This window comes from Myotis nattereri, assembly GCF_964212035.1.
Source record: "Myotis nattereri genome assembly, chromosome: 9".
NCBI classification, from domain to species: Eukaryota; Metazoa; Chordata; class Mammalia; order Chiroptera; family Vespertilionidae; genus Myotis; species Myotis nattereri.
Window position 1 is genome coordinate 16,545,925 of NC_138084.1, and position 27,209 is coordinate 16,573,133.

The following is a 27,209-nucleotide window of genomic DNA, read 5'->3' on the forward strand; positions in this document are numbered from 1 at the left end:
TCTCTGCTCTGTGATGTCAGGACCCAGCATTCCCCCCTCCTCTCAGAGTCCCACTGGCCTAGGGGCTGAGTGCTGGGGTCTCCTGCCCTGACCCCTGGCCCTCAGTGAGCAAGCAAGAGGCCTGTGGGGCCGTGGAAGAAATGCCTGCCCCAGCGGAGGGCCTGGACTGGTGGTAGAAGGCAGACGCTGAAGACCCAGGGGGTTGCCCAGGGGACTGACTCAAGGAGGTTCCTTCTTTGGGCTGATGCCAGCCCCCTCCCTTCTTGGAAGGAGGATGAGACAGAGGAAAGACTCTGGAAATGGCGGCTTACCTTGAACTCTCAGTTTCCCTCTCTGTAATAATAACAGCTCCGTTTAATGCGAGCCTTCTCCGTGTCCCACATTGTATAAAGCTCTTCACAGCGGTTATTTCATCCTCACAGCAACCTGGTGGGGTAGATAGAATTACCCCTATTTTACAGCTGGCTTGGAGGCTCAGAGAGCTTAAGTAACTTGCGCAAGGCTGCTCAGCAAGTACCAGAGCCAGGATGCGGACCAGGTCTGTCTGCTTCCCTTGCTCATGACCATTGTACTACTCTGCCTCTGCAAATAAGAGAGGGATCTAATGATGCCAGAATTTCTTTCAGCTCTGCAGTTGTAATTGTTTCTTTTGGCTATCGCGGCACTCTTCAAGAAGGGCAGGGAGGCATTAGTCACACACTGGGTGGGGGGAGGAGGGCAGAGGCCTCTGGCTGTGAAGCATCAGATGGGTCAGGAGCCTTTGGAGGTCCCCTCCCTTGGAGCCCCAGAGAGGGCCAGACCCCAGGAGCTGGAACCACAGCCTGATCCCCAGCCGAGCCCAGGGGTCCCACACCTTCCCTGAAGGAAGGAGTAAATAAGGAGAGAGGATGCAGCTTCTTCCAAAAATAAAACCTGAGGACAACGCAGACAGGCTGGGATGCTGAGGAAGCCGAAGGCCGAATGCTGAGTGTGCTGAGGAGAGGGAAGAGGCCAAGGGAATCCCAGCCAGAGCTGGGTGGCAGGTTCCAGCCCAGGAGGGCCTTCCAGCTGGCCAGGGGCCGGGAGAGCAGCTCAGCCGGTTGGCCACTGGGCTCTGTTTATACTCTTTGGCCTGGCCTAAGCCTGGGACAGCTCTTCCAGCTCTGAGTAGGGGGCTGTGGTCCCCAGGTACCTGGTCTGGCTGTGGCTTAAGCACAAAAAGGCCTTTAGGAAGAACAACCCAATAGGGAGGAGCCCAGGGAAGGAGTCCAGGCGCATGGAAACTCTGCCTGGAGCAGGAGCAAGCTGGCATCAGAGTGGAATTCCAGGCAGTCATTCCTGGAGGCTCAGCTGCAGAAAAAAAGGCCTCCGTCCGTTAGATCACTGGCACATTCCTTCATTCACCCACTGGTTCAGTCAGGCAGTCACTCAGCGAACGCATCTACCATGTGCTGGGACCAATGCGAGGCTTTGGCGATACAGATGAGAATTGGACACAGCAAGACACAGTTCAGAGGCAACCTGGCTAAAGCATTTCGAGCTACACTAAGGAACTGGGAAACTATCCTAAGGGCAGTAGGGAGTCACCAGTGGATAACGAATGAGCAGAGGAGTCTCACAGTCATATTGGTGTTGAAAATCCCTCTTGATGCAAGGTGGAGAATGCTCTGGAGACAGAGCAGAGTTCAAACCTTGACCTACCTCCATAAATGGGGTAGTCACACCACTGCTGAGAAAGTCTTTTCCAAGCAGGACCTGGGCTTTGTTCATCTCTGCATCCACAGGTCTGGGCACAGAGTAGGTACTCAGTAAATACTGAACAAATGCATGTGATGAATAAATGAATGTGAGTAGATGCCTCTATTCTCTAGCGGCCCCCAGTGCCAGCCCTGGCACTTAACTCCAGTGTCCTGAGCTGTCCCGCAGGGCTCCTCTGGCCACTGACGATAGCCCAACATCTCCGGCAGCCAGACCGTGGGCTGCTGTGCCATTAGTGGTGCCAGTCACAGCTAATCCCAGCCCTGGGCGGCAGCACTCACTGCCGTCACTTCCTCCTGCCCAGACAGTACCTGGCACCTTCCCCAGGGTTGGGCCACAGCTCATGGGCTGCCTCGTCAGAAGATGCCAGCGGCTGGTCGGGAATCTGCAGGCTAAGGCTCCACTTTCCTGAGGGCCCATGTCCTGCCCAGTGTCAGGAGGGGGAACTGGAGGACCAGGCGAACAGAGCTGGGGGCTAGAAAGAATGCACCACTCCCCAGGACCCTGCCCTGCACAGAAGCAGCCTCTGGTGGGTGCCAGCCTGCCCTTTCCTCTGTCCCTTCCTTTCTCTAGTGCACATGCCCAGAAAACCTCAATCCCCGTGTTGCCCCAGAGGAGCCTGGGACTACCAAATCTCCCTTGCTGAGAGTCACATGACTCAGTCATCTCAGGCACGTGGCTTGGCACAGTCAGCATTTAGTTCTGTGGTCGTGTGAGATGTTGCGTTTGCTCATGTGAGGGTGTGCATGGCCGCATCTGTGACTTTGTCTGGGGTGACTGCCCGTGTGTGCACATATGGGAGTCTTTCTGTCTGGTCACATCTGAGGAGTGTGTCCTCATTGGGCCTATTAACGCCTGCCCATGTCAGCTGACTAGTGGACATGCAATACCCCTGTGCCAGGCTGTATACGGAACTGCCTAAATGTGTCCAGGGGGTAGATCTTACATTGGATAGTGTTTCCCTGTGTAAATAGGAACCTCACAGCCCATATCTGTATAGCACGTGCACAGGAGTGTGTGTGTGTGTGTGTGTGTGTGTGTGTCCACCACCCATACACACACAGAAGTATTTCTGCTTATGTGGACTTGGGCTCTGTGGTGAATAGTTCAGCAGGGGGAAAATATGAAACCTCAGCAGCCGCCTGCCCTGGGCCTGTGGGGATGGGGGGTGAGGTTGGAGGTTGGAACAGTGTGCTCCCCTTAATCCCATGCCCTGCCAGGAAGACTCAGAGAGAGGCCACCTCCTGGGACAGGGAGAGCTGGCTCCATCCCTTCTCAGTCCTGGGAGAGGCCAGGAGAGAAAAGGAGCCCACTTTCTGAGGAGCCCCAATAGGAGCACAGGTACAAGAATGGGACACTGAGGCCTGAGGAGGAAACCCTCCCTGTCCCTGGGGTCTCCTGAGTCTGAGTCCAGGGCCTTTCCCCTTCACAGGACTGCCTTCAAGTCCAGGTCTGAGAAGGCAACCCCCATGCCTGGATGGTGAGGCTTAAGGAGAGGGGGTGGGGGCTGACTGACAACCCAGGGGCCCACCTCCCCTCTGCTAAGCCCCTCCCTGCTCTCTCTTGACCCTGCCCCACACACATATACATACTCTGGACCCAGCGGTGACTCAGACTGATGGCCCTTCAGCCTGAAATGGGGGCAATTTTCTAGTGACCACCAGGCAAGTAAGCGTCCTGGAATGTATGGGTCAGTGTGTGTATGGGGGGCGGAGAGTGGGGGCCCGGCCTGTGGGGAAAGGGAAAGGGAAATATAAGGAGACGCTCCTCCCCCTCTCTCCCCAGAGCTCACTCTCTCGGAAGGAATGTCCGGGCTCGGGGTTCCCCCCTCTCCTTATCCCACAGCTCAGCCTGACCCACGCTGGTCTCCTCCCTCTTTTCCCGAAGCACAGACTGAATCGGCCTGGGTCAGGGAAGGGGCAGAAACCAGGGGCAGGGGGCGCTCTGAGGCTGCCTGGGTCCGGGGAGACTCTTCTCCCACACACACCCTCTGCAGACAGCTGCACCCCCAGAGGGCTTCCCTCTCTCTGCATTGACCCAATGGAGGAATTAGGGGTGGGAACAGGGGAGCTTCAGACGGCCCTCCTGCCGGCCCAGGAGGGTCCCCCTTACCCCACCAGGCACCACGACCTGGCTGCCCCTTCCTTGGGCCCGAGTAGGATTATTGAAGGAGCGGCATAAGGAACTGGGCTGGAAACGCTGCAAAGACACTTAGGAATTGGGGGCTGGCCTCCCCTTCGGCCGGGGCCGTCGGAAGAGACGCTTCCTCTCCATTTCCCCCCACTCCCCTCTCCTCGGGTGGGGGTCGAGAGAGCGCAAAGGGGTCCTGCCTCCGCTCCAGGGCCAGAAAGGGACCAGGGCCAGAACCAGAGCACCCTGCCTTCGGGTCCGCGCGGTCCCTGGAGCCCGGGACCCCCCTCCGCGCAAGCCCTGCCCGCCGCCCGCCCCTCCCGCCCCCGCCGAGGAGGGCTCTCGCAGCCTCCTCCCATTGGCCGGGAGCTCCGCGGAGCCCACCAATGAGCAGGCTGGGTTCCCCGGGGCGGCACGAGCGCGGGGCCCCACAGGATCCGCGTCCTTATTTATTATTTTTTTTATATATAAATTTTATTGATTTTTTACAGAAAGGCGGGAGAGGGATAGAGAGTTAGAAACATCGATGAGAGAGAAACATCGATCGGCTGCCTCCTGCACACCCCCTACTGGGGATGTGCCCGCAACCAAGGTACATGCCCTTGACCGGAATCGAACCTGGGACCCTTCGGTCCTCAGGCCGACGCTCTATCCACTGAGCCAAACCGGTTAGGGCCCGCGTCTTTCTTTAAACTTAAAGGGCGGGAGCCGGAGACCCGCTCTGGGAGGGGCTGCAGCCGCGGGGAGGGATGCGCGCGGGGAGAGCCCCGGGCAGCTCCAAAATAGTGGGGCCGGCGCTGGCTGCGCGTGGCAGCCGAGAAGGAGCTTGTATTGGCACGACTGTAGGAAAAAGTCTTGAACGAGGAGGGAAACAAATCATAATACAGTATTTCCTTCTCTTGCTTCTCACCCCCCCACCACCACCACCTCCCCACCCTGGAAAGGCACCTCCATAGAACGCTCACCCCGGTTAGAATCCGACCCCCCCAACTATGACCCACGACCCCCTGCCATTTATAGATTCCTGCCCTCCACCCCCAATCCATTCCGCCGGATAATCTGAAACCTGAATTTTCTGTGTGTAAACCGGAGGGAGAGCTGGGTGACCCCGGGGGACAAGAGGCGCTGCTGGAGCTGGGGAGATCTCCAGGGTGGGCTTCCCAGGGTGGGCTTCCCAGGGGGAGGAGACGAGGAAGAAGTGAGAGGAAACAAGGAGAGGCGCCCCACATCCGGTCTGCCCAGAGCTATGAAGAACCCCTCCCTTCCCCCCACCCCCCAACATTACCAGTTCATTGTTCGGCCCTGGGTAGGTGGCCCGCCCGCTCTGGATCGCGGTTTCTTCATTGGCAGATAGGGGAGGAGGGCGTGGACCTTGAGCGTTCTCGGTCCCTTTCTGCCTCCGACCTGACCTGACGATATAAACCAACCATCACTGAGCTCCAGGCACCAGACACAAGCGTGGCTACAAAGTTCCCTCAAGTGAGTCCCTCTGGCACGCTTCCAGGAGCTGAGAGTGGGCCTGGGGGTGAGGGGACGTGCCCATTGTTGCCACCAGAGGTGGGCCCAGCACACAAGAAAGCCCTGAGCCAAGGCTGGATTTTCTGTGTCCTCCACCCCCACCCTGCCCCTTGGCCGCCCTCCCCTTCTCCTTGGCTCCCACTCTCTGGAAGCTCCATCCTGCTGAGTCTTGGCTGCTGTTTCCAGCAGGTGGGGTGGGGGCTGCTCACAAAAGGGGTCCTACTGAGCTCCCTCAGCAGGGTCCAATGGGCACCCCAAAAGGGGTCTCCAAGAAGGACCCGGCTCATCTGCCTGGAGCCCAGGCCTTCCGAGACCCCAGCCCAGACTGGAGAGAGCATCTTTCTTCTCCCAGGCCCCAGGGACAGCTTGGCAAACCCTTATCGCCTGAGAAGCAGCTGCTGGAGAAATACCTTAGCAGCTGACTCACTGCCCTGTCCTCTCTTTACACCCCCTCCCACTGGGCCCCACACCAGGCCTGAGAGGGAGGGAGAGAGAGAGGGAGGGGAGGAGGAAGGGAGGGGGGAGAAAAGAGAGAGAAGGGACAAAGCGACCCCAGCTGGTCTGGCCCAGACTCTACAGAGGGTGTGGCTAGCACAGTTCTGGATGGGTGGTTGGGGGAGGTTGTACCCTGTAAATGGTCTTCATCTGGGATCACAGTTATTCTTAGAGACTTGTTCAGCTGAGGCCTCTGACCTGCTGGCACTGCCCTCTGGGGTACAAGATATAGACCCTGCCCCTGGGAGTCTACAGTCTGGCAGACAGGCAGTTCCTGAACTGGGGAAGGACTGGGTAACGAGGAGCTGTGCATGATTCCCAGTTCTCCTTGGCTCCCTGGGCCTCAGTTTCCCTGTCTGTCAAATGCAGATATGCAACTTCCTATCCACTGGGCAATTGTGAGGATTGAATAAAATAACCCATGTGGAAGCACAACAAAATGTTGGATGGTAATGATAAGCTCTGGCAAACTGGGAAAGGAGAGAATTCCTCAGTCAGTAGGGTTTCTGGACTCCTTTTGCCCTGGGCTCTCTGATCACAATTTGTTTGGGGGGAAAGACCAAACCACCTTCCTCCATGGGCTTCAAGCTCAGCTCACTTCAGGCCCAGAGTCAGGCTTTTCATTATAATAATGGCTAACAATTACATACTAGGCACTGTTCTAAGGGTTACATGTATTTACTGCATATGTGTATATGTGTGTTATATGTATACATGTGTTATATGGGTTTACTCCTTTTGCCCTCATAATCTTTTGAGGTGAGTAGTAAGCACCTAAAAATATTTGACCCTCAGGACAACAACAACATTATGAGATAGGAATTATTATTGACCCTAACAGATGAGGAAACTGAGGCACAGAGCAGCAAAGTAACTTAGCAAGTAGTGGAGTGAGGGATCAAAAGGAAGTCTACCCAGCTGCAGAGCTTGTGTTCATCCCCTGCTCCCCGCAGGCTGATGCTGGCGGCCCTGACCCTTATGCTCAGATGGGGCTTTTCTGCTCATCCCTCTGCATTGGAATGGGCTCCGAGGGGTCCACGCCAGGAAAAAGCAGACAGCTCCAGACCGCAAACCAGCCCCCCAGAAGCCAGTCCCTGACCCTTTACCAGATGGGGCCCCAGGGCAGGAAGCAAAGCCCCCATCATCTCTACCAGCCCACCAGCAAAGTCAGTCAGTAAATAATGAATAAACAACAATAACATCCCCTTACATACTTATAATTCTTTTTTAAATATATATTTTTATTGATTTCAGAGAGGAAGGGAGAGGGAGAGATAGAAACATCAATGATAAGAGAGAATCATTGATCGGCTGCCTCCTGCACACCCCCTGCTTGGGAGCGAGCCCACAACCTGGGCATGTGCTCGTGACCAGAATCAAACCAGGGACCCTTCAGTCGCAGGCCAATGCTCTATCCACTGAGCAAAACCAGCTAGGGCCTTATAATTCTTTAGAGAGAGAGAAATAAGCCTACTATGTACCAGCTGCTGGGTGCTTTATTAATAAGAGGTAACATTTGTTGAGCAATTACTATGTGCTAGGAACTGTTCTAAGTTTCTTTACAAGTATTAATGACCCTTGAACAACACAGGAGTCAGAGGCACCACCCTGTGCAGTAGAAAACGTATAACTTTTTCTACTTAAAAGTTAACGACTAATAGCCTACTGCTGACCAGAAGCTTTACCAGCAATATAAACAGGCAATTACCACATAGTTTTATATGTATTGTATACTGTATTCTTACAATAAAGTAAGCTAGAGAAACAAAAATGTTATAAGAAAAGCATAAGGAAGAGAAAATACACTGACAGCACTGTACTTATCAATATCATAAGGCCACGTCCTCTGATTACAAGATGAAAAAAGTCCACATATCGTGGACCTGTGCAGTTGGAACCCATGTTGTTCAAGGGTCAACTGTATTAACTTGCTTAATCCTCACACTAATCCTGGTGGGGAGGAACCATGCAAAGGTCCCTGTGCCAAGGAAGAAATTAAAGAGAGAGGGGAGAATGCACTTCCCCAGGATCACAGAGACCAATATTTTTCAGGCTTTTTTGTTTATAAGAAATGTATGTTACATCATCACCACAAGCATACACACACACGTAACTGAGGTAAAAACTGACACTGCGTATTTAACTTTTCTGGGTGCTGTGCGCGCTGATATGCTGTACTCTATTTTGTTCTGTTTTATTTCTCCTTACATCCTGGTCGTGACCTACCACACTGATTCCACACCCCGTTAACGAGTCAACTCCGGCAGTGTGAATGGTACTGAGTCTGGCTAGAAGTCCCAAGGCCGAGGCCGGGATTCGCACCCAAGTCACATGGCTCCAGAGCCTATTCTCTTGGGATAAAGAGTGGCTTAGGAAAGGGGGACTCTGGAGGCATGTGGACAGGTGGGGACTGTACTAATGAGGGAGGTGAAGGCCCTGCACCCCAGCAGAAGATAACGCAAATGTCACTAATACTGCCACTGGGATGCAAACTTGCTGCCTAGACATAGTTATTCTGTTTCTTTTCTTTTTTAATTTATTTTTCAATTACAGCTTACATTCAGCGTTATTCTGTATTGTTGACTATAGTCCCTGTGCTGTACTCTACATCTTTGTGGCTATTCTGCAACTACCAATTTGTACCACTTAATTCCTTCACCTTTTTCACCCAGCCCCCACCCCCACCCCCCCAACAATCCTCCCCTCTGAAGGCTGTCAGTTTGTTCTCTGTGTCTATGAGTCTGTTTCTACTTTGTTCGTTTGTTTATTGTGTTCATTAGATTCCACATATAAGTGAAATCATGTGGTATCTGTCTTTCTCTGGCTGGCTTAATTTCACTTAGCATAATATCCTCTAGACCAGTGATGGCGAACCTTTTGAGCTCGGCGTGTCAGCGTTTTGAAAAACCCTAACTTAACTCTGGTGCTGTGTCACAGATAGAAATTTTTTGATATTTGCAACCATAGTAAAACAAAGACTTATATTTTTGATATTTATTTTATATATTTAAATGCCATTTAACAAAGAAAAATCAACCCAAAAAAATGAGTTCGCGTGTCACCTCTGACACACGTGTCATGGGTTCGCCATCACTGCTCTATACCCTCTAGTTCAGCTGTGGGCAAACTATGGCCCGCGGGCCGGATCCGGCCCATTTGAAATGAATAAAACTAAAAAAAAAAAAAAAGGACCGTACCCTTTTATGTAATGATGTTTACTTTGAATTTATATTAGTTCACACAAACACTCCATCCATGCTTTTGTTCCGGCCCTCCGGTCCAGTTTAAGAACCCATTGTGGCCCTCGAGTCAAAAAGTTTGCCCACCCCTCCTAGTTCCATCCATGCTGTCACTAAGACATAGTTACTCTTTAATTAGTCCCCCCCTGAAGGAAGTAGAGTGGACCTAGAGACAGACTCAGGCCATCTAAGTGATGTGACCAAGGTCACTGAGCCAGAACTAGAGCCCTGTGTCCTGTTGCCTGGTCCAGGGATCCTTTCACGCCATCTCCAGCTTACCTTTGAGGATAATGACATTGAAGCTGGTGATGGCAGCAGAGGTGGGGCTGGAGGTCATGTGATGACAGGTGCTGGTGATTATAGACATGATCATGGTTGGCACAGGTGATGTGGGTGGTGGGAGGTGCTGGTGCTGGTGGTGGCGGCATTAATGATGGCGGGAAGAGTAATGGGGACATTGCAGGGACAGTGCTGGTGATGTCAGGTCTGGAGGCACCACCACAGCAGTGTCTGTACCCTTCTCCCAAGCTAAACTGCCACCTCCTCCTTCCCTAGCACTTCCCTGAGCACCTGGACCACTTTGCGGAGAACATGGAGGACTTCTCCAACGACCTGTTCAGCAGCTTCTTTGATGACCCGGTGCTGGATGAGAAGAGCCCTCTACTGGACATGGAACTGGACTCCCCCACGCCAGGCATCCAGGCCGAGCACAGCTACTCCCTGAGCGGTGACTCTGCACCCCAGAGCCCCCTGGTACCCATCAAGATGGAGGACACCACCCAAGGTAAGAAGGGCGGGAGGGCCCAGGACAGCACATGCACATCAGGCCCAGGAGGGAAGGAAGCTTTTGCAGGGCCACAGGGGGCACTAGAGGCTGAGGCTCCCAGAGGCTCTGGGAGGAGGCACCCACAAATACCTCTCAGGGAGGCTGCCCACTTTTATTACTGAAGGGAGGGTTCTCTAAAGCGCCCCTCTCCCCCTGCCTTGCTTTGTAGCAAAGGGCCCTTTGAGTCTTTTCTCTCAGGTTCAACATTCGAGAATTCCAGACTGTTGCCCACCTAGAAATGGCCTTTGGGCATTTCCTCAACCCATCTGGCCCCATGGTATCTGGCTGGGTGATCATGGACCCATCTCCTGGCTTCTATGAGCCTCAGGGTCTTCATCTACCAATGGGAACAGCAGTAAACATTTCTACAGTCCTCTCCAGTTTACCAAGTGCTCTCATGTTCATGTTCTCATTTATTTCTCACAGCTCAGAGGTGAGGAAGGAATCACTTTTATCATAATCCTATTTGACTGGTAAGGACAATGAGCCTTTAGGAAAGCTGAGTTGTTTAAGTCGCAAACAGTAAAATGCAGGTTAGGGACTTGGAAGCAAGCAAGCCCACTGATTCTAAGCCTCACACCCTCGCCGCCACCACATTTGCCAACCTCAAGGGGGCTGCAAGGAGTACTGGGTTTGGAACCAAACATCCTGATGCTTTCACCGGCTGCTGTGTGGTCTTAGGCAAGTTTCTTAACCTCTCTGGGCTTCTGTTTCCTCAATTATAAAATGAAGATACTCTGTGGCTTGACATAGAATTCTGGACAAGATTAAAAATCCCAGCACATAATATATATCAACTAGAGGCCCGATGCATGAAATTCATGCAAGGGGCTTGGCCCCCATGCCTCTGCCTCAGCCTCCACAGCACCATGGCTTAGTCTGGAAGATTGTCTGGAAGGTCGTCCGGAAGGTCATCTGGTCTAATTAGCATATTACTTTTATTATTATAGACTAGAAGCCCAGTGCACGAAATTGTGTGCGGGTAGGGTCCCTACGCCTAGGCTGTGATCAGGGACACCTTCCGCCCATTTGCCAGTCCCCAGTCCCACCCTGCCGCCAACACCCATCACGGTTCCCCATTTGCCATCTGGCGATCTATCAGAGCCTGTGGGCCGGGGGAGGGACCAAGAGGTCTGCCTTCCACCCACTTGCCAGTTCCCAGTCCTGCCCCACTGCCACCCACCCCAGTTCCCCATGGTTCCCCATTGGCCGTCCAGCGATCAGAGCCTGTAGGTTGGAGAGGAGGGACCAAGAGGTGGTCAATGCACCTCATAGCGACTGGTCGATCAGTTGTTCTGGTCGTTACCCCGTTATGGTCGCTGGCCTTTTATTATATAAGATAATTACTGGCTATTTTCACTGTGCCTCTGAAAGTCTTCTTGATACTGTCGTGGTTCTTATTCCTTTCCCCTCAGAGGACAATGGTCTTGAATGGTTTTCTTAATATTCTCATCTATTAAGTGGGGAAAATAGTGGTGTCTGTCCCATAGAATTTGGGGGAGGAATAAATGAGCTCATATGTGTCAAGGGCTTAGAGCTGTGCTGAGTGCAGAAAGTGTGAGGTGCTTCTTAGGGTCTTAGAGGTTCCCCAGGGACAGAGACAGGCCTGTGTACCACCCGCCTCCCCCCTCCCCCCACCCTAGCCCTGAGGGCAGGGACATCTCTTGAGGTTTTAAGTGGCTCCAGGACTGTGGTTGCTGAGGTCCCAGCTTCCCTCCGTGCCCTAGCCACAGGGAAGAACTCTGAGGTCACTCAAGGAGGCCTCGGGCACAGCCTGGGGAGGGGCAGGGTGTGGGATGGGCACCCTCCCATGGCGGGCTCTCCCTCCACCCCCACATGCCCAGTCCATCCCAGCAACTCCTTGAACACCCCCAATCTATTTTTAGAGTAATTTATTTGTGGGCCCTTTGCAGGGGGCAGTTTCCCGGAGGCCAGCGGGCTAGGCTGGCCCTGTAATTTGGGAAGATTGTGGGTGTTCCTGGAGCCAGGGGCAGCCTGTGGCCCAGAGCTGGGGCTCTCTGGCTCCCAGGGGTGGGGCCCAGCCTCTGAGGTGGGATCAGGCAGCCGTTGACCCCTCTCCCCACCCACAGTGGGTCCCAAGGCCAGAGTCCCCTATAGTCCTTCCTTTGCAAGCTGGCCGCCCAGACCCCCGCCTCTCCAGTGCTTCTCTGACTTCCAGGTGGGGCCAGCCTGAGCTGGGGTGGAGGACTGTGGGCGCCCAGCAGGAAGAGGGGTGATGCCTGCCATCCCTGTGGCCCAGGTGAGGTCAGGAGGCTCCCTAGATAGGCAGGAGGTTCACGCTGCCGGGGAGACCTGAGCATCATGCCTCACCCCCCACCTGCCCCCAGTCACAGGTCCGGTGACTGCTTCCTTCTAAAGACGCCTCCAGTGTGCTCCGTCCTCTCCATCCCCACGGCCACTGCCTCTGCTCAGGCCTTGTCCTCTCTCGCTGGACCATTCCAACAGACTCCCGCGGTGTCCCTGCCTCTGACTTGCCTGCCCCAGGCCAGTCTTCACACAGAGGCAGAGTGACCCCTTTTAACATCACAAATCCTAACATACTTAGAACTCTCCAGTGCCACCTCATTGCCTTTAGGACAGTGATTCTCAGCCTTGGCTGCACATTAGAATCACCTGGAAATCTTTTTAAAATCCTGATTTCTGGGCCTCCTCCTCCGGAAATTCTGTTTCTTTATTATGGGTTGGGGCCACAACATTAGTAGCAAAGAAACAGAATTTCCGGAGGGTGAGGCCCAGAAATCAGGATTTTAAAAAGATTCCAGGTGATTCTAACGTGCAGCCAAGGTTGAGAACCACTGCTTCAGGACAAAGTCACAGCTCTGAGCGCAGCCTCCCAGGCCCTGCCGGCCTCTCTGGCCCCATTTCCTTTCCTTTTCATTCCAACTGCTTGTGACCTTCACTAGATGCCCAGAACCTAGCACCGTGCTCAGCAACTCTTTACCGAATAACAATAATTATATGAGCAATAGTACCATTTATTGGACATTTATTTACTTCTTAACAGACACTTTCATAGATGAGAAAACTTTGGCTCAGAGAGGTTAAACAACTTGCCTAAGGTCACACAGCCAGTCAGGAGGGGTTCTGGTCTGTTGTCCAAGCCCAGTCTATTAGCTGCTGAATGAAGAAGGTGCCCCCACGTCTTCTGGCTCCCTGCGGATAGGAGGGGGGCCGAGCCCTGTGCGCCGGGAGCCCCCTGAGCCTGGGTCCTGCCCCTTTCCCCAGATGTGGAACATGGAGCCTGGGTGCTGGGACACAAATTGTGCTCCGTCATGGTGAAGCAGGAGCAGAGCCTGGAGCTGCCTGTGGACCCGCTGGCCGCCTCCTCAGCCATGGCTGCCGCTGCTGCCATGGCCACCACCCCGCTGCTGGGCCTCAGCCCTCTGTCCAGGCTGCCTGTCCCCCACCAGGTGAGCCTGGGGACTGTTTTGTAAGGGCTGAGGGAGGGGCAAAGGGTGGGGGGGGGTCTGTGTGGGAAGAAGTGTCCAAAGCCCTGTGCACCCAGGGTTCTATGAACAGGGAGCAACGTGACCCTCAGGACCAAGGGCTGCAACTCCCAGATGGGCCTCCGCCTTCCCCTTGGGCCGCCACGCGCCATCTAGAATGCGCACAGGCCATCGAGCCCTCACTGTGAGCTGGGGCCCTCACCGTGTGTGGGCAAGGCTCATAGGACGCAGGCAGGGCTGGCGTTGGGCCACGTCCAGAGTCCCAGAGATGGAGACAGCCAGGCCACTTAATTTTCTCAAGGCGTCAGCATTTTAAAAAAGGAAGGCCAACGTGGAAATATAAAACTTGTACTGTCTTTCGGTTGTTTACATTCAAGAGATTAATATCTTCAACCCACATTCTCACACTACCCCCACGCCCTACGAATGTAGATATAACATCATTGGCTATAGGTCCAAGATGATATCTGAAAACCCTTCTGAGAATGTGAGGCCCAGAGCCCAGGCCCCTGGGAGAGGCCCTGCCTGGGTCCAACTTGGCTCTCGCTTGTGCTCTGGGCACATGCCACTCCCTTTTCCTCCGCCTCCTGCTCTATAAAATAGGAGTGTGAGCTACAGGGTACCTCTAGGACAGTGGTTCTCAACCTTCCTAATGCCGCAACCCTTTAATACAGCTCCCCATGTTGTGGTGACCCCCAATTTCATTGTTACAAATTGAACATAATTAAAGCATAGTGATGAATCACAAAAACGATATGTAATGATATATGTGTTTTCCGATGGTCTCAGGCGACCCCTGTGAAAGGGTCGTTCGACCCCCAAAGGGGTCGCGACCCACAGGTTGAGAACCGCTGCTCTAGGAGCTTCTGTCCCTGGGTCGTCTTAAATCCTTAGTCTGGATCGGGCCCGTCCTGCCCCCTGCTGGCCACACAGCTCAACTGATCAGAATGTGACCACAGGCAGACCTGTCAGCCCCTCCCAAACCCTCCACTGTCCACCAGGATCAAGGGTTGGCTGCAGATGTGGAGGATCTTCTTTTTTTCTTAAATATATATTTTTATTTATTTCAGAGAGGAAGGGAGAGGGACAGAGAGATAGAAATATCCATGATGAGAATCATTGATTGGCTGCCTCCTGCACGCCCTCTACTGGGGATTGAGCCCACAACTCTGGCAAATGCCCTTGACCGGAATCAAACCTGGGACCCCTCAGTCCGCAGGCCAACATTCTATCCACTGAGCCAAACCAACTAGGACTGGAGGATCTTTTTTTAAAAAATGTATGTTTTTATTGATTTTTTAGAGAAAGAGGTATAGAGAGATAGAAACATCAATGAGAGAACATTGATCAGCTGCCTCCTGCACGCCCCCTACTGGGGCTTGAACCTGAATACCTGTGACATCTTGGTTCATGAGTCCATGTTCAACCACTGAGCCACACCAGCTAAGCGTGGAGGATCTTTTGTGATCAGATCCAAGACTGGCTCCGCAACACCTCGGGCCTTGCCAAAGCAGGAAGGGAAGGCAGGACTGCAGCAGCAGCCAGAGGTGGGGCATGTGCCTCCGAGAAGGACACTGAGGCTCAAGGGGTGAGCCAACTTTCCCCAAATCACACAGTCACAAACAGAGGAGCTGCACCCCCAACTCAGACGCCAGACCTGAAACCCACACCTTCACTCCAGTGAGGTCACAACACCCCAGCGGAGGCAAAAGAGCCAGAAGCTGGTGAAGTGCCCTCACCCTTCTGCATCGCAGCCCCCTCATCTGTCACTTGAGGGCTGAGCTGGGATAGAGACACGAGGGAACCTACCAGGTCCCCTCCCCCCAACTTGAACCTTCTATGATTCTTACTCATCTGCCTAAACTTGGGATTCTGTGTCCCACCCACAATATCATGGCCTCTCTCTGCTGGCCGCAGACCAAGGGAAAAGGTGGTCCTGAAGTCCAGCACCCAACACAGCGCCTTCCTCAAAGAGAACACCACTCCCATGCGTGTTGACAGCCATGTGTAGGAAGCCACGCATGTTCCTGAAATCCTATCTGGAACAGCAAGTTGGAATATAAAGAAATAGGAATGCATGTTTGTTTAAAGTGTAAATCGAGCCCTAACCGGTTTGGCTCAGTGGATAGAGCATTGGCCTGCAGACTGAAGGGTCCCAGGTTTGATTCCGGTCAAGGGCATGTACCTGGGTTGCGGGCACATCCCCAGTAGGAGGTGTGCAGGAGGCAGCTGATAGATGTTTCTCTCTCATCGATGTTTCTGACTCTCTATCCCTCTCCCTTCCTCTCTGTAAAAAATCAATAAAATATATTTTTTAAAATAAATAAATAAAGTGTAAATCAAATTCTGTGAATCCCTTGCTTAAAACCCGTTAGGGGCTCCTCACTGCTTCAAATTCTCTTGTCTGGATTCTGCTCCCATCCCCACCCCACTCCGATCTTCTGGTCTTATTTCCTACCCCTCCTTCCCAACACACATTCCTACACACTGGACACTCTGAATACCCATTAATTCACGCTTATCCCTCCACTTGGCTGAGTGGCTCCTCCACGCACAGGAACTTGCCTCTATGCCCTCTGGCCTGTGCCCAGAACTCTAAGCCCAGCCACCTCCCCAGTTCTGCAGGACAGGCCACCAGCCTCAGGGTGGGAGATGGGTGGGTGGCATGGTGGGGACAGCCACAGGGGCAGCTGATGGAGCTGGACCTGTCTCTTCCTCAGGCCCCGGGAGAGATGACTCAGCTACCCATGATCAAAGCAGAGCCCCAGGAGGTGAACCAGTTCCTCAAAGTGACACCAGGTAGGTGTGTCCAGGGACGGACTCTTCCTCTCCAATCCTGGGCAGACAGCATCCCTACTACCTTGGTCCAGCCACCCACCTCCCTCAGCAACCCCCCTTTCCCCATAATATCCTCTCCTCCATGCTTGGCCCACCCCCCACCCATCCAGTCCCCTTCTTACCCAGCCTCTGACTGTCAGCCTTGCTATCTGCACCCTCACACCTTCACTAATCCCCTGTCATTCACTAACTGCAGCTCATTTTATTGCCATTCACTCATCTACCCATCTGTCTATCTGTCCATCCATCCATCCATCCAACTCTCCATAAATCTGGGCATTCTGTACTGCCCAGGCTTCCTCCTGGCCACCTGCAGAGTGTAAGTCATCCTGGTGCTGTGGCCACAGTGGGACAGCGTGGAGGGAGGCTGGGAAGAGCAGTGCTCCTGGCTGGTCGGTTGAAAGCCCAATGCCTGCTGCCTCGTTACCCTGAAGTCAGAAATGGAAACCCTGGGGTAGTTATAGCTAAACCTTTGGGGTGGGAGGGAGGAAGGGCAGACTCCAGACACCTGCTGGAGTTGTCGAACTAGAGGCTCAAACACCCTGAAGCTGGGGATGGGGGAGGGCCTCCAAGAATCCAGCCTCACCAAGGATGAGGCTCAAAGGAGCCAGGCCCCTGGTGGCAGAGATGAGGTGGCGCCCAGGGATCAGCTCCTGGGATGTCAGCTCCCATCTCTCTGACACCACAGAGGGGCTTTGGATGCTGCAACTGGTCAGGCCCCAGCACGCTTGACCACAGCATCAGGGCTGGCTGAGGCCCACGCTCTGCTGAACTCTGAGGTCCCAGCAGAGCGGAGTGCAACCCTGCTAACCCGCTTCCCCCACTCTCCCCAGAGGACCTGGTGCAGATGCCTCCGACGCCCCCCAGCAGCCATGGAAGTGACAGTGACGGCTCCCAGAGTCCCCACTCTCTGCCCCCCTCCAGCCCTGTCCGGCCCATGGCCCGCTCCTCCACGGCCATCTCCACCTCCCCCCTCCTCACGGCCCCTCATGTAAGCCGCCGGGAGTGGTCTGGGGCAAATAATTGGGTAAATCCACTCTGGCACACCTCCAGTGGGGAAGGGTTTGGGGAGCCCCAACCTGATCCCGTCCCCATCAGAATTCAGTGAGGTGCCTGCCTGGCAGATGGGAGTGAGAATCTTTTAGCCCTGCCTCATGGTGAATAGGAAATAGGCAGGGAGGTCCAAGAGGCCTGCCGAACCCACAGTGTGCAGAGCCAGGATTAGAACTAACGTTCCTAACCTCCCTGTGTGGGGAGCAGTGCTCAGGAGGCCCAGAGTAGCCAGGAAACTGGAGCTGGACCCTGAGCCCTGGGATGGAGGTGGAACCTTCCAAGCCAAGACTATAGGGATATGAAGGGGGTGCCATTTAGGGGGCCCTGGACAAGTAGGTTTTGAGTCTATGAATTTGAGGGTGGGATCTAAGGAGCCCCCCAACAATGTACTGAGTGCCTAATATGCTGCGCTCCCAGCACCATCCTAAGCATTTGATACATATTATTGGATTTAATTCAGCTCTACCCCATTTCTTAAAAATATTTATTTATTTATTTAAGAGAGGCAGGGAGAGGGAGAGAGAAAGAAACATCAATGATGAGAGAGAATCATTGATCAGCTGCCTCCTGCAGGCCCCACATTGGGGATTGAGCCCGCAAGCCAGGCATGTGCCCTGACGGAGAATCAAACCCCGACCTCCAGGTTCATAGGTCAACACTCAGCCACTGAGCCATGCCGGCTGGGCTCTACCCCTTTTTAGATGAGGAAACAGGCTCGGGGAGTTGAGTGCTTTGCCCAGGTCACACACAGAATAAACAGCAGAGCTTGAACTTGAACCCAGGGCTATCTGGTTCTAACCATCATGTCCTATTTCCCACAGAAATTACAGGGGACTTCAGGGCCCCTGCTCCTGACAGAGGAGGAGAAGCGCACCCTGATTGCTGAGGGCTACCCCATCCCCACAAAACTCCCCCTCACCAAGGCCGAGGAGAAGGCCTTGAAGAGGGTCCGGAGGAAAATCAAGAACAAGGTAAAGCAAGAGCTGGATCCCTGCCCTGGTGCTTACTTGGTGGGTGGGGGTCTCTGATCCCCTGGTGATGCCAGCTCTGAAATTGGGGGTCCCAGGAAGTGGATTTATGGCCATGGTAACCCCTCTTTTGGGGGCTTCCCCCTCTAGATCTCGGCCCAGGAGAGCCGCCGTAAGAAGAAGGAGTACGTGGAGTGTCTAGAAAAGAAGTAAGGGTCCTGTGTGGAGAGGGGGGCCTGGGTCACAGGGCTCCGGGGGCAGGAGGCACAGGGGCTGAGATGCTGGTGGGCAGGACTGAGGGGGCAGCAGCAACTCTCGGGCTGCCCCTGAGCCTGTGCCTGCTTGGCCCCACAGGGTGGAGACATTTACATCAGAGAACAACGAACTGTGGAAGAAGGTAGAGACCCTGGAGAATGCCAACAGGTGGGTGCTGCCACCCACATCCCGCACTGCCCCTGCCCCCTGCAGAGGAGAGGTAACTGAGTTCAGGATGAACCCCAGAAACAGGAACCCTGCAGCCCAGGACGCCAGCTTCCCATCCTTCTTCATCCACACATAGCTCTACACACGTGATAGACTGATGAGAAGCTTTAAAGGAGATGGTACAGAGCAGTGGTTTTCAGAGCGTGGTTTCTCAGACCACCACCTGCAGCCTCCCCGCGAACCTGTTAGAAATGCTTATTCTTTTCAGGCCTCACGCCGGGGCTACTGAGGCAGGAACTCCAGGGAGGGGGCTCAGCAATCTATGTTTTAGTTAGCACTGCAGGCAATTTGATGCGCCCTAGGGTTGGAACCACGGGCGTAGGTGCTTGCCACTCAGAGCGAGCTTCTCAGACAGCAGCAGCAGCACCGGGAGCTCGTACGAAATGCAGAGTCTCAGGACTCTCCCAGATTCACTGAATCAAAATCTGCATTTCCGCAAGCCCGTTGGGTGACTCACATGCACAACGAAGCTTTAAGAAACACCAGGGTATGCATAGCCTGAAGGAGCTACATCAAGTCGCAGCTCTGGATTCATATTCCACCCGGCCATTTTGGCGACGGGGCCCAGCTTCTTTGTCTACGTGGAGATGACAGAAGCACCATCTCACAGGGTGTGTGTCATGATTCGATAAGACAGTGCAGCTAAAGAGCCCAGCACTGTGCCTGGCATTTAAGGATGCTCAATTCATGTTAGTTTTTCTTTTTTCTTTCTTTATTGTTATTATTCTGAATTCTTGATAGTGCCCAGCCATGAGTGCACAGTAGGTCTTTAATGATTATTTGATGGGATTAATTAAAATAAATAGACAACAGCCTGGCTGGCGTGGCTCAGTGGTTGAGCGTCAACCTATGAACCAGAAGGTCACGGTTTGACTTCTGGTCAGGGCACAGGATTGAGGGCCGGATCCTCAGTGTGGAGCACACAGGAGGCAGCTGATCACTGATGTTTCTATCTCTCTCCCTTCCTCTCTGAAATCAATAAAAATATTTTTTAATATATTTTATTGATTTTTTTTTACAGAGAGGAAAGGAGAGGGATAGAGAGTTAGAAACATCAATCAGCTGCCTCCTGCACACCTCCCACTGGGGATGTGCCCGTAACCAAGGCACATGCCCTTGACCGGAATCGAACCTGGGACCTTTCAGTCTGCAGGCCGATGCTCTATCCACTGAGCCAAACCGGTTAGGGCAATAAAAATATTTCTCTTAAAAATAAAATAAAGCCCTGACCGGTTTGGCTCAGTGGATAGAGTGTCGGCCTGCAGACTCAAGGGTCCCAGGTTCGATTCCGGTCAAGGGCATGTACCTTAGTTGCGGGCACATCCCCAGTGGGGGGCGTGCAGGAGGCAGCTGATCGATGTTTCTCTCTCATCGATGTTTCTAACTCTCTCTCCCTCTCCCTTCCTCTCTGTAAAAAATCAATAAAATATATTTAAAAAAATAAATAAATAAATAAATAATAAAATAAAAACAGCAGCTGGTATGTAACAGGTGCTCAACAGAAGGCTTTTCCCTTCTTTCCTTCCTTCTCTCTCAGCTTCCCCAGCAGGATCCAGCCACTCCCCTGATTGATCTGGAGAATGCCCTCCCTCAGGGAAGGGGAGCGGGGAGCCATCACCCCTCACTCCACCTCTGGCCCAGATTCCTCTCTGGCCCCAAATCTGGCCAGGCCCTCGGTGTTATTTCGCCACCTGCTGTACAGTATTTGAACTGCAACCCCCTTTGCCAGGCTGGGTGGAGGAAAGAGATGATTAAATGTTTGTTCACCAAGCATGGGCTGAGCACCCGCTGTGTGTAGCCAGAGGATTCCAGACCCGGTGGGACCCAGTCCTTACCCTCCGGGAGCCCACAGTTAACTGAGGAGTCTGACATGGAAATCCATAAATACACGTGTTACAGGTGTCGTGATCAATGTAAAAACAGCCATAAACATTTTAAAAACGGTAGTTACCATTTGCTGGACACTCACTATGTTCCAGACAGCTGGCAGACATGGGGTGCTGCCGCTGCTGTAGGGCCCAGGTGGGACAGCCTTCCTCCAGCCCCCACTTTGGCCACGAGCATCACAGGGCCCCCCTGAGCTCTCCCCGGGTGACCCAGCTACCCACCAGGAGGCAGGCCCAGGTTCCCGAGCGACACCGCAGAGGGCCAAGCGGGAGGCGACCTCTTCTGTCTTGACTGAAGTGGGCACCTGGGGGGGAGCCAGGTCTGGAGCCAGCCCAGGTGGGCGCTGGAGAGCAGGAGGCAGAGATGCCCGCTGGGCCAGGGCCTCTGTGACCGCTGTGTCCCCCTCAGGACCCTGCTTCAGCAGCTGCAGAAGCTCCAGACGCTGGTCACCAGCAAGATCTCCAGGCCGTACAAGATGGCAGCCACCCAGACCGGGACCTGCCTCATGGTAGGTCTGCTTCCTCCTACAGGCCTCCGGAGGGCGTCTTCCCGGGTGGCTTTCCAGGGGGGTGGGCAGACCTTGGAAGGATTGGCAATGTGACGGGCAACATCGCCAAGGTCCACCATCCCAGTGCCCAGTGGCTTCTTTCACCAAGTTCCCCGTACCTTCTAGAGCAGTGGTTCTCAACCTTCTGGCCCTTTAAATACAGTTCCTCATGTTGTGACCCAACCATAAAATTATTTTTGTTGCTACTTCATAACTGTCATGTTGCTACTGTTATGAATCATACTGTAAATATCTGATATGCAGGATGGTCTTAGGCGACCCCTGTGCAAGGTCGTTCGACCGTCAAAGGGGTCGCGACCCACAGGTTGAGAACCGCTGTTCTAGAGCGTGGCCTTCCCTGGCCAGTCCTACCAGTGTGGCTGTGCAGGGACTCCGGTGAACCCCGCTGCGGGGTGGCAAGGCAAATGCCACACCCCGTGGAGGGAAGGGCTGGGGGAGACACTCGGACCTGTGCACTTGGTTCTTTCTGGAATGAATGGTGGCAAGAAGGCCGAGCAGATCTCTGAAAACCCAAAAGAGTGCCCAGGGTGTGGCTCAGGCCTCTGCTTGTCCCTCTTCCACCCTCTCCTGGACCTGTCCGCCTGGACACTGCCCAGGGCATCCCCTCTGGGATCCGGGCTGCCAGGTGGCAGAGCCGTGTGTGGGCAGGGGTTGGTGTGCGCCTCGTGACTCCTAGCTCCTCCTGCTGCGAAGCTGCCGTGATACTGTGTCCCCTCCCTTGTCCCAGCCCGGATCCCTCTTCTTCCTTACTGACTCCTCCACCCTGGAGGTGATAACCCATGGGCCACTTCCCTCTTCCTCCCAGCACTGCCTGGGCTGAGATGGCCTGAGCAGCCTCCTCCACCTTCTCCAGAGAGGGCGGGACACCCCACATCTAGTGGGGGTGCTGGCTCTGGGACCTGCTTTCTTAGAGAAATACTGAGCCTTTTGCAGCCATTGGTGTTGGGGCAGGAGGCCTGGGAGAGGCAGGGCTGCAGCCCCTCCCTGCCCTGGACCTGACCACTACTCTCTCTCTACTACCAGGTGGCAGCCTTGTGCTTTGTTCTGGTGCTGGGCTCCCTCGTGCCCTGCCTCCCCGAGTTCTCCTCCAGCTCCCAGACTGTGAAGGAAGACCCCATGGCCACTGACAGCGTCTACACAGCCAGTCAGAGTGAGTGCCCTGAGCCGGGCTGCCCTTCCCCAGCCCCAACTTCTGGGCAGAAGCCAGGCACAGGGAGGAGCCAAGTTTTGGGTTGGCATCATCTCACTCTACGTTCTCTTTTTACAGATGGGAAATGGGGGCTCAAAAGGGTTATGATTTGTTCGATGTTAGTTGTGGAATTGGGGCTACAATGCAGACCCCCTGATTCCCAGCCTATCCAGAAGTGGCTGGGGGGTCAGTATAGGGCCGTGGTCGGCAAACTGCGGCTCGCGAGCCACATGCGGCTCTTTGGCCCCTTGAGTGTGGCTCTTCCTAAGCCTTAGGAGTACCCTAATTAAGTTAATAGTAATGTGCCTACCTATATCATTTAAGTTTAAAACATTTGGCTCTCAAAAGAAATTTCAATCGTTGTACTGTTGATATTTGGCTCTGTTGACTAATGAGTTTGCCCACCCCTGGTAGGGGATAACAGAAATGTCCCCACCTTTGCCCCCATGTATTATGTGCCAGTGGGTTATGGGGCCTCTGCTAAGCACCATCTGTATTTCACGACTGGGACAGCAAATGAGTTTCAGCTCAAGGGTCATTTCCAGGAAGATGGTGGCTGCCTGAAGCTCTGTGTTAAGAAGGATTCTGAGGCACCACTCAGATCAACAGGAAGGAGTGCCAGGGTCCACTGGTGATGTCTACCGTGGGCAGCTGAGGGGCAGTGGTGGTGTGGGCTCAGGTATCTACCGTCCCATGGGGGATTGTGAGGTACAGTGGTTTAGCGTATGGAGCCTCAGAGTCCGTCATACCTGCCTCTGCCACTGCGTGACCTTGGGCCTGTGCCTTACGCTCGCCAGGCGTTCGTTCCTTCACTTGGAAATGGGAGTTACCGTTCCGCACTTACTGAGCAGGGTCGATGTGAAGATTAAGTGACGTGGTGTGCGAACGCTCTCAACAGATACAACACATGGGCGGCAAGGGGAGAGCTAGTCTAGAGCGCAGCAAGGAGAGCATGGGTTTCCCCAGGCAGAAGATACGGCAGGAAGGACTGCAGAGGGACTTCCCAGCCGTGTGTCATCACTTACCGGGAGCAAGTCCTTGGGCAGGGCCGGACGAGGAAGAGGAACCAGACGGGCAAGCCGAGAGCTAGGAGCTGGGGAGAGTGAGTTTCCAGGAGGAGAGATACAGCAGGGAGGATGAGGCAGGCCTGCGTGGCCTTGAGGGGAGGAAATGGCGGCCGGTCAGGGAAGTGCTGGGGGAAGAGGAAGTGGAGGCGGGGAGTGGGAACCACTGCCTGGACATGTGCTGTGGCCGGGCCTGAGAAGAAGAGAGCAAGGCAGTGACTAAGGGGGTATAGGTCTTGCGAGCCACATGTTGTTTTTCCAGGGCCAGAGGGGCCCTGGTGTATTTGGCGGTAGAGGAAGCCAGAACAGAGGAAGGACTGGAAGGGGGGGGGGGGGCGGGGGCGGGGGTATCAGTGTTGATGAAGGAAACCAGAGTCAGAGGAGGCGGAGAAGGAATGTGAGTGAGTGAATGCAGGGGTGCAGGAGGTCTGGACATCTGGGGTAGGGGGCGCTCTGGAGCAGGCTGGCGCGCAGAGCGGGGCGTGCACCATTCCAGAGGGTGCCTTTCATGTAGGTCAGCGTCCTGAGAGCCAAAAAGGTGGTGGTGGGTCAGACTAGCGTGGAGCAGCGTACCTGATCACCTAAAACCTCGATTGCCTGTTCTGTGACACAGGGCTAAAACACCTGGTTCCTGGGTTTCTGAGAGATGTCAATTTTTATATAGGCCAAAGGACTTGGCAGTGCCCGGCACACAGAATTCTCCAACAGAAGGGTTTCCTTTCCCTTATCTTCCCTGAAGCGCACTCTAGGGCCTAGAATGGGGAAGAGATTTATTCAAGATCTTATGGAAATTAATAAGTGTTGGAAGCAGGATTCGAACCCAGCTCTCAGATGCCCCCCCAGCCTGGTACCCTCTGCTTAGAAAGAGCTGCTTTCTCGGGGTGTCCACTGAACACAGTTTCAATCACTTCCCCTATATGATCGCATTTAAGCCTCACATCTGTATGAAGTTGGTCCTAGTATCCCTGTTTTACAGGTGAACAAACTGAGGCTCGGGTTTAAAACAAAGGCCTGAGGTCGCACAGCTTGGCATTGCTGGAGCTGGAATTCAAGTCCAGGCCTTTAAGATTCCAGAGCCCGTGTCTGTAACTAACCATGCCATGAATGTGACTGGGGTGGCGAGGGGGCCTCTTGGCCCCCGGGGCTGACCCCGCGCTCTCTCTCCAGTGCCCTCCCGCAGCCTTCTGTTCTACGACGAGGGGGCAGGCTCTTGGGAGGATGGCCGCAGCACCCTGCTGCCCGTGGAGCCCCCAGATGGCTGGGAAATCAAGCCCGGGGGGCCAGCAGAGCAGCGACCCCAGGACCGCCTACAGCATGACCCCCTGGACAGCACGCACGAGACCACCAAGTACCTGAGCGAAGCCTGGCCAGAAGACATCAGTGGAAATGGCACCAGCCCCGACTTCTCCCACCCCAAGGAGTGGTTCCACGAGAGGTGGGTGGGTGGCCCCGTCCCTTCCTGGGCTCTCCAGGCTCCACCTGCCCTCTGCCTGCCCCTGGTCCCCATGTCAACCACACCTTGCCAAGGCCCCATCCCTCCCATGTCCAGATCCAGCTTGCAGGGTGGTGAGCAGGTCCTCACTGGACAAAGTCTCTGATTTTTCTTGTCTTTCCAGGGATCTGGGCCCAAACACCACCATCAAGCTCTCCTAGGCCATACCGAGACCCAGGACCCAGGACGCGTACCCCCTGGCATCCCTGAAGAGGGATTGTCTTGCTCGCTAACCCGGATCCGGCTTGTACCCCTGCCCCCTGGGGTGCCATCCCAGGAGAAAGGGTTCCACTTCTCCCCGGCCCTGCTTTGCCTCAGATCTTGGCTGGGGCTTCTCCTCGCCCCCTACATTGGACTGTTCCCTTGGGCCAACCACTCCGATCTCACCCTCCCTCCACAACCGTCTGTCCTCAGATAAACCACTCACTGGGCTACCCCCCTCCTTCCTCATAATGACCAACACAACCACTGCCCTCCCTGCCCCCTGGCCCCCATACACACACAAACACACACACACGTCAACACGCCGGCACACACACACGCTCCCCTCACCCCCACTGTACAGAGACCAAGAACAGAAATTGTTTGTAAATAATGAACCTTATTTTTTATTATTGCCAGTCCCCTAAGATATTGTATTTTACAAGTCTCCCTCCTACCTTCACCCCTCCCTTGTTTTATATTTTATGAAATTAGTGCGGGCTTTGCTGTTCCCTGTCCAGGGAATGAGGGTCCTCCCCGGCCCTCACCTGGCCCCTCCTGCCGCTGCCCAAGCCGCTGGGCGTTTTGAATTGCCAAATTGCTTCATCCACCCGCTCAGCATATGCTTTAAGAAGGCAAAAGTTAAAAAAAAAAAAAAGATGCAGCATCACTTCCTGACTTTGTGCCTTTCATTGGGGGGAGGGGAGTGAGAAGGTAAATTTATTTTCTATTCTGTTGGGGGGGGGGGGGCTGACTGGGGTGTGGGGCCGTTGGGAAGGCATCTCCGTGGGGTTCCCTCTTCCAGCCAGATGAGAATTCAAACTAGAAGCTCAAAGAGTTCTGTTGCAATTGCCCCACCCCAAGGCACCGGCTATCTCCTGGTACTGAGGACCGAAGCAGAGAAACAAATTGGCCTTTAGGGATGGGAACAGCAAGTATTGAGTGCCTACTGTTATGGGCCCTCAGAACTGGCCATCAGGCCTCATCCGCTATGCCCCTTCCTCTCCCGGCCTCATCTTGACCACTTGATGGGGACCTCGCTGCTTGCAGCTGGACATCAGTTTTAACTGCTAGAACATGCAGGCTTTTACAGCAAGGCCATTAAAGGCTGGGCTCTGGGCCCAAGCTATTATTGTTATTATTACTATTATTATTAACAATAACTTTTAGCACACACCCTTTCAGATTGAGTCATCAATTCCATTAGTCATTCAACAAACTGCCCTGGAAGGCCCCAGGCTGGGGAGTAAACCAGCCGTCAGGGCCGGAGTGATGAGGGGTGTACAGGATGTGAAGGGGACACGGAACAATGCTATGTAATTCAGATTTGGTGGGTCAGGGAAGGCAAGTCAAAGGAATTGGCCCTGAACTAAGTCTTAAGGGATGAGTAGGAGCTGGTAAGGTAGAGAAGAGATAAGAGTGTTTGGGGGTGGAGAGAATGTCAAGTGCATAGGCATAGAGCCGTGGAAAGCAGGGCCAGGGCTGGGGTGAGAAAAGGGGGCCTTGAGGATGTGAAATTTAAGGAAGTACTTGTACCCCAGACTCCGAATTTGCTTCACCCTAGTCCTGGCCCTGATGAAAAGTATGGCCCTTTCTAAAGAAAGAATACTTTACCCTGAAGGTGATGGAGAACCACTGAATATTTTTGAGCCAGAGAGTAAGATAATCAGATTGCCCTGTCTTGGGACTCTGCAGGGGTTATAGTGAGGATGAGACAGCTTCTGAAGATAATTAGAAGGAATTATCAACAGGAATTGACATCCAATTGGCTGTGAGGTGCAAGAGAGAGGGCAGAGCCTGGGGTGACCTTTAGGTGTCTGACTTGAAGGCCTGGGTGGATAATGAGTCCATTCATCAAGGCAGAGAATGCAGGAGGAAGAGCAGGTTTGGAGGGAAGGAGAACTCATTTTAACACACCTTGCATTTGAGTTGCCTGTGGAATGTTCACATTAACAGGTAAGCCTAGGGCTTGGGGAAAAGCAACCCCAGGTGGAGATTAGGAAATTGTCCACGTCCAGGTGGTATGTTAAAGTCTGGGTCTGTATATGGGGAAG

General features: G+C 53.9%; 1 protein-coding gene across 1 annotated transcript in view; it reads left to right on the forward strand.

The window, feature by feature from the left end:
• CREB3L1 (cAMP responsive element binding protein 3 like 1) overlaps positions 1–25,799 on the forward strand; it is a 35,738-nt gene extending 9,939 nt beyond the window's left edge. The window contains exons 2-12 of the mRNA XM_081099348.1: positions 9,675–9,903; positions 13,192–13,376; positions 16,133–16,211; positions 17,084–17,241; positions 18,125–18,274; positions 18,422–18,480; positions 18,626–18,694; positions 21,050–21,149; positions 22,233–22,359; positions 24,630–24,897; positions 25,079–25,799. Of these exons, the coding sequence (XP_080955474.1) occupies positions 9,675–9,903; positions 13,192–13,376; positions 16,133–16,211; positions 17,084–17,241; positions 18,125–18,274; positions 18,422–18,480; positions 18,626–18,694; positions 21,050–21,149; positions 22,233–22,359; positions 24,630–24,897; positions 25,079–25,115 (1,461 nt within the window). The 3' untranslated portion in view covers positions 25,116–25,799. The remainder of the gene's footprint in view (positions 1–9,674; positions 9,904–13,191; positions 13,377–16,132; positions 16,212–17,083; positions 17,242–18,124; positions 18,275–18,421; positions 18,481–18,625; positions 18,695–21,049; positions 21,150–22,232; positions 22,360–24,629; positions 24,898–25,078) is intronic.
• The last annotated feature ends 1,410 nt before the right edge of the window (positions 25,800–27,209 follow it).